Raw genomic sequence first — 6,000 nt, 5'->3', positions numbered from 1 at the left:
CCTAGCCTACTGAAGCCCCTAGCCTACTGAAGCCCCTAGCCTACTGAAGCCACTAGCCTACTGAAGCCACTAGCCTACTGAAGCCCCTAGCCTACTGAAGCCCCTAGCCTACTGAAGCCCCTAGCCTACTGAAGCCCCTAGCCTACTGAAGCCCCTAGCCTACTGAAGCCCCTAGCCTACTGAAGCCCCTAGCCTACTGAAGCCCCTAGCCTACTGAAGCCCCTAGCCTACTGAAGCCCCTAGCCTACTGAAGCCCCTAGCCTACTGAAGCCCCTAGCCTACTGAAGCCCCTAGCCTACTGAAGCCCTGGCCCACTAGCCTACTGAAGCCACTAGCCTACTGAAGCCCCTAGCCTACTGGAAGCCACTAGCCTACTGAAGCCACTAGCCTACTGAAGCCCCTAGCCTACTGAAGCCCCTAGCCTACTGAAGCCCCTAGCCTACTGAAGCCACTAGCCTACTGAAGCCCCTAGCCTACTGAAGCCCCTAGCCTACTGAAGCCACTAGCCTACTGAAGCCCCTAGCCTACTGAAGCCCCTAGCCTACTGAAGCCCCTAGCCTACTGAAGCCCCTAGCCTACCAGTAAAATGCCTAGCAACGGACAGAGCCCTCCCTTTATTAAAATGCCCAGTGTCCAAGCGGCCCCTCCCATCCCTGCCTTTATGAAACCCCTCAGTGCAGAGCTGCCTATTGTTCCATTGTGTGAGAGGGTCCCGTGCTGCTGCTCTGACCCCAACGACCCCCACCACCTCCGGTTACCCCTGGACCACAGAAAAGGCATGTGTGTTGGTGAGCGCATATGCATGCGTGTGTTTGTGTGTTCGTGCGTGTGTGTGCATAATGCTTGTGTGTGTGTGTGTGTGTGTGTGTGTGTGAGTATGTAGAGCTTTCCAGAACGCAAGCTGACAGGCAGTGCCACAGACAGCAGAACATTTGACATACAGACATAATCTATAGGGCTTTTCATTTAGCTGTACCTTATATCCCAGTGCTGTAACCAGTGCTCTATACCCTGTGCTGTGACCAGTGCTCTATACCCTGTGCTGTGACCAGTGCTCTATACCCTGTGCTGTGACCAGTGCTCTATACCCTGTGCTGTGACCAGTGCTCTATACCCTGTGCTGTGACCAGTGCTCTATACCCTGTGCTGTGACCAGTGCTCTATACCCTGTGCTGTATACCCTGTGCTGTATACCCTGTGCTGTATACCCTGTGCTGTGACCAGTGCTCTATACCCTGTGCTGTGACCAGTGCTCTATACCCTGTGCTGTGACCAGTGCTCTATACCCTGTGCTGTGACCAGTGCTCTATACCCTGTGCTGTATACCCTGTGCTGTATACTCTGTGCTGTGACCAGTGCTCTATACCCTGTGCTGTGACCAGTGCTCTATACCCTGTGCTGTGACTAGTGCTCTATACCCTGTGCTGTGACCAGTGCTCTATACCCTGTACTGTGACCAGTGCTCTATACCCTGTGCTGTGACCAATACTCTATACCCTGTGCTGTGACCAGTGCTCTATACCCTGTGCTGTGACCAGTGCTCTATACCCTGTGCTGTGACCAGTGCTCTAAAAACCTGTTTTGAAGACAATCATGGTACCGATAATTGCTTCTAATACACCAGATGTATGTCCTTGAACCAATTATTTTAAAATCGCACACAGAATAAGCTATGGTCCTCTGTAGCTCAGCGTGGTCCTCTGTAGCTCAGCTGGTAGAGCACGGCGCTTGTAACGCCAGGGTAGTGGGTTCGATCCCCGGGACCACCCATACACAAAAATGTATGCACACATGACTGTAAGTCGCTTTGGATAAAAGCGTCTGCTAAATGGCATATTATTATTATTATTATTTTATTATTATTATAAGGATCATTTAGTTCACAGGTGTCAAACTCATTCCACGGAGGGCCGAGTGTCTTCGCTCCTCCCTTGTACTTGATTGATGAATTAAGGTCACCGATTAGTAAGGAACTCTCCACAACTGGTTGTCTAGGTCTTAATTGAAAGGAAAAACCAAAAACCAGCAGACATTAGGCCCTCCATGGAATGAGTTTGACACCCCTGATTAATGGCAGCCTGCGGTCGGCCTTTAACTAGAGTTACTCAATGAGAGGGGGCAGCACTGAGCTAGCCTGCAACATCACTTCCTGGAGTAGCTCAAACTGTGCATGGCATGTCTTCATGAGACGCCATCTTAACCGACTTCATTTGGCTTAGATGCACTATTGAGTCTTCACATAGGGTTTCAACGGGAGGGTATATTACTGGAAACTTTCTAAGTTTACCAGTAAGCTACCAGAATTTTGGTATCTTTCGAGGATTTGACGTAATCTATCACAAAACATCTAGTGGCCCTTTTGGGTCCTTCAGATTATCACAGGTGTCTAATAGTCTCTGGTCCTCTATGTGGCCTTATCACATGTAAAATATGAAATAATTAAGTAAGATGATTTTAAAATAAAATAAAATAGAATGACAAAGCTGTAAAACATACTAAATATAAACCATCAACTTAGTGAATAACACTGGTGTTTAATATGAGGGTTTCAGCATGAAATATCCTTTATATATTTTTTACACTAAATATATTTGCTGTCAATGTTTTGGCGTCAAACTGGTGGCAGTTGAGGTAATTGATTAATTAATTAGGCTATTTTCTCTTTAACCATTATGGTCTATCTACTAGAACCTCATGGACAATATGGACACAGATATAATAAATGAATACTATGTATGAATACATTTTTGTTGTGTTACAGCCTGAATAAAAAATTGATTAAATTTAGATTTTTTTGTCACTGGCTTACACACAATACCCACAATGTCAAAGTGGTATTCAACCCCTTTCTTATGGCAAGCCTAAATAAGTTCAGGACTAAAGATTTGCTTTACAAGTCACATAATAAGTTGCATGGACTCATTCTGTGTGCAATAATAGTGTTTAACATGATTTTTGAATGACTACCTCATCTCTGTACCCCACATTATAATTATATGTAATGTCCCTCAGTTGAGCAGTGAATTTGAAACACAGATTAAACCACAAAGACCAGGGAGGTTTTCCAATGCCTGGCAAAGAAGAACACCTATTGGTAGATGGGTAAAAAAAACAGACATTGAACATCCCTTTGAGCATGGTGAAGTTATTAATTAGACTTTGGATGGTGTATCAATACACCCAGTCACTACAAAGATACAGGCGTCCTTCCTAACTCAGTTGCCGGAGAGGAAGGAAACCTCTCAGGGATTTCACCATGAGGCCAATGGTTACTTTAAAACTGTTACAGAGTTTAATGGCTGTGATAGGAGAAAACTGAGGATGGCTCAACAACATTGTAGTTACTCCACAATACTAACCTAAATAACAGAATGAAAAGAAGAAAGCCTGTACAGAATACAAATATTCCAAAACATGCATCCTATTTGCAACAAGGCACTAAAGTAATACTGCAAAAAAAATAGCTAAGCAATAAATGTTTGTCCTGAATACAAAGTGCTATGTTTGGGGCAAATCCAATACAACACATTACTGAGTACCACTCTCCATATGTTCAAGCATATTGGTGGTTGCATCATGTTATGGGTATGTTTGTAATCGTTAAGGACTGGGGAGTTTTTCATGATAAAAAAGAAAGGAATGGAGCTAAGCACAATCCTAGATGAAAACTTGGTTCAGTCTGCTTTCCACCAGACACTGGGAGATAAATTCCCCTTTCAGCAGGATAATAACCTAAAACACAAGGCCAAAGCTACACTGGAGTTGGTTAGCAAGAAGACAGTGAATGTTCCCGAGTGGCCGAGTTACAGTTTGACTTAAATCTGCTTGACAATCTATGTCAAGACCTGAAAATGGTTGTCTAGCAATGATCAACAACCAATATGACAGAGCTTGATGAATTTAGAAAATAATAATTGCCAAATGTTGCACAATCCAGGTGTGGAAATCTCTTAGAGACTTACCCAGAAAGACTCACAGCTGTAGTAGTCACTGCCAAGGGGTGTGAATACTTATGTCAATTAATTATTTCTGTATTTAATTTGCAAAAAATTCTAAAAACATGTTTTCACTTCGTCATTATTGGGTATTGTGTGTAGATGGGTGAGAAAAAAATAAATGTTATCCATTTTGAATTCAGGCTGTAACACAACAACATGTGGAATAAGTCAAGGGGTATGCATACTTTCTGAAGGCACTGTGTACAGTCATTGCTTTCACCCAGTATGACCAAGCAGAACTCTGTTTAAGGTATGTATGTCTATGCGTGTATTATATATATACGAGGCAGGGTTCTCACTTGATTGAGGAGGCTTTGCTGATGGCCATCTGTTTACTCTCATACTCCAGCAGCAGCTCCTCCAGGGCAGCAGCATTCTCTACAACACATTCAGCACTTCAGGAAATACTGCCTTTCATTACTACACACATAACTGGATGAGTGATTGGATGCACACCCACCCACCCACCCACACACACACACACAGACCCACCCACCCACCCACCCACCCACCCACCCACAGACACACACACACACACACACACACACACACCCACCCACCCACCCACCCACCCACCCACCCACCCACAGACCCACCCACCCACCCACAGACCCACCCACACACAGACACACACAGACACACACACACACACACACACACACACACACACACACACACACACACACACACACACACACACAAATGGGGATTCCTTAGGGAAGATCTTATTGGCAGTGGATGAAATCAAATCAGTGTGATGTCCGCACTCAAAGTCAATTGGCTATTATCTTCTATTGATGAAGTTAGTGGTTTCAAAATCCACAAACCCATTAGCAGAGATGTCTCTCTGTGTTTGCAGATCTGAACAGACTGTATAGCAGTAAGCAATATGGCTAAACCTGGCCTGGTAATGGGCATAGGAGAGCTTACACCTATCTTTTTCACCTTCAGATCGCCAACACAGAAGGGGTAGAGGCTAGGGGTTGCTTTAGACTCAGGCCTATGACATCAGCAGAAGCAGTGACATCATCAGAGACAGTGACATCATCATAAAGGGACTGGTACCTTTTTTCTCTGTGATGAGGCGCACCAGAACACTGATGGTGTCTTCATTAGGATCATCTACGATGTAGGGACAACCGTTACCTACAGAGAGAGAGGGAGAGAGGGAGAGAGAGAGAGGGAGCGCAGAGGGAGTGAGGGAGAAAGAGAGAGAGAAAGAAAGAAAGAGCACACGAGAGAGAGAGAGAGAGAGAGAGAGGGGAGACGGAGGGAGAGAAAGATTCAACATTAGTTAGTATGGCTACCCAGAGATAAAGCCAGGCCATTTTAAAGTAGCCTACCAGAGAACCAGACAGCGACTGAACTGGGATGAAGTTTATAAATAAGGAAAAATTCCACAGGGATTTGAACCAAAAGGACTTTTCAACTCATTAAAGAGAAGGCAAAGGAAATCATCAAGACGGTCTTTGTCTATTTGAATAGGTGTGCGATCTGTGTTTGAGTGAAACTTCAGTGTTATGTATGTGAGGACACGTTAGGGCTGTTGCACACCAACAGAGATGACTAAGCTTGCTAAATCTCCCAAGTTCTGAAATATTCTCTCTCTCTCTCTCTCTCTCTCTCTCTCTCTCTCTCTCTCTCTCTCTCTCTCTCTCTCTCTCTCTCTCTCTCTCTCTCTCTCTCTCTCTCTCTCTCTCTCTCTCTCTCTCTCTCTCTCTCTCTCTCTCTCTCTCTTTTTTTTTTTTTTCCCCCTCTCTCCTTTCTCTCTCTCTCTCTCTCTCTCTCTCTCTCTCTGATAAAGCTGTCTCTCTCTCCAGCCTCTCTGATAAAGCTGTGGGACATGTATGAGAGCAACCAACAGAGAATAGATGTCTCTGTAGCATCCGGCGCCAACCCATAGTGCCAGAGGTGAACAGATGGAGGCACTAGAATAGCTCACTCAGCTACACGCTCCATTCAGCACTCTGTGTTTGCTGGAGTGTGTGTGTGGGCCACAACA

The 6,000-nt window shown here is 44.9% G+C and overlaps 1 protein-coding gene across 1 annotated transcript in view; it reads right to left on the bottom strand.

Annotated features, from left to right (window-relative positions):
• Positions 1-6,000, bottom strand: part of LOC121566924 (tumor necrosis factor receptor superfamily member 19L) — a 35,477-nt gene that overhangs the window by 2,294 nt on the left and 27,183 nt on the right. Inside the window, exons 7-8 of the mRNA XM_045211525.1 lie at positions 5,064-5,144; positions 4,298-4,376 (exon numbers count right to left, since the gene is read on the bottom strand). Coding sequence (XP_045067460.1) covers positions 4,298-4,376; positions 5,064-5,144 — 160 coding nt within the window. The remainder of the gene's footprint in view (positions 1-4,297; positions 4,377-5,063; positions 5,145-6,000) is intronic.

This window comes from Coregonus clupeaformis, chromosome 5 (genome assembly GCF_020615455.1).
Source record: "Coregonus clupeaformis isolate EN_2021a chromosome 5, ASM2061545v1, whole genome shotgun sequence".
NCBI classification, from domain to species: Eukaryota; Metazoa; Chordata; class Actinopteri; order Salmoniformes; family Salmonidae; genus Coregonus; species Coregonus clupeaformis.
The sequence above is the reverse complement of the archived record's forward strand: the minus strand, read 5'-3'. Positions and strand labels throughout refer to the sequence as shown.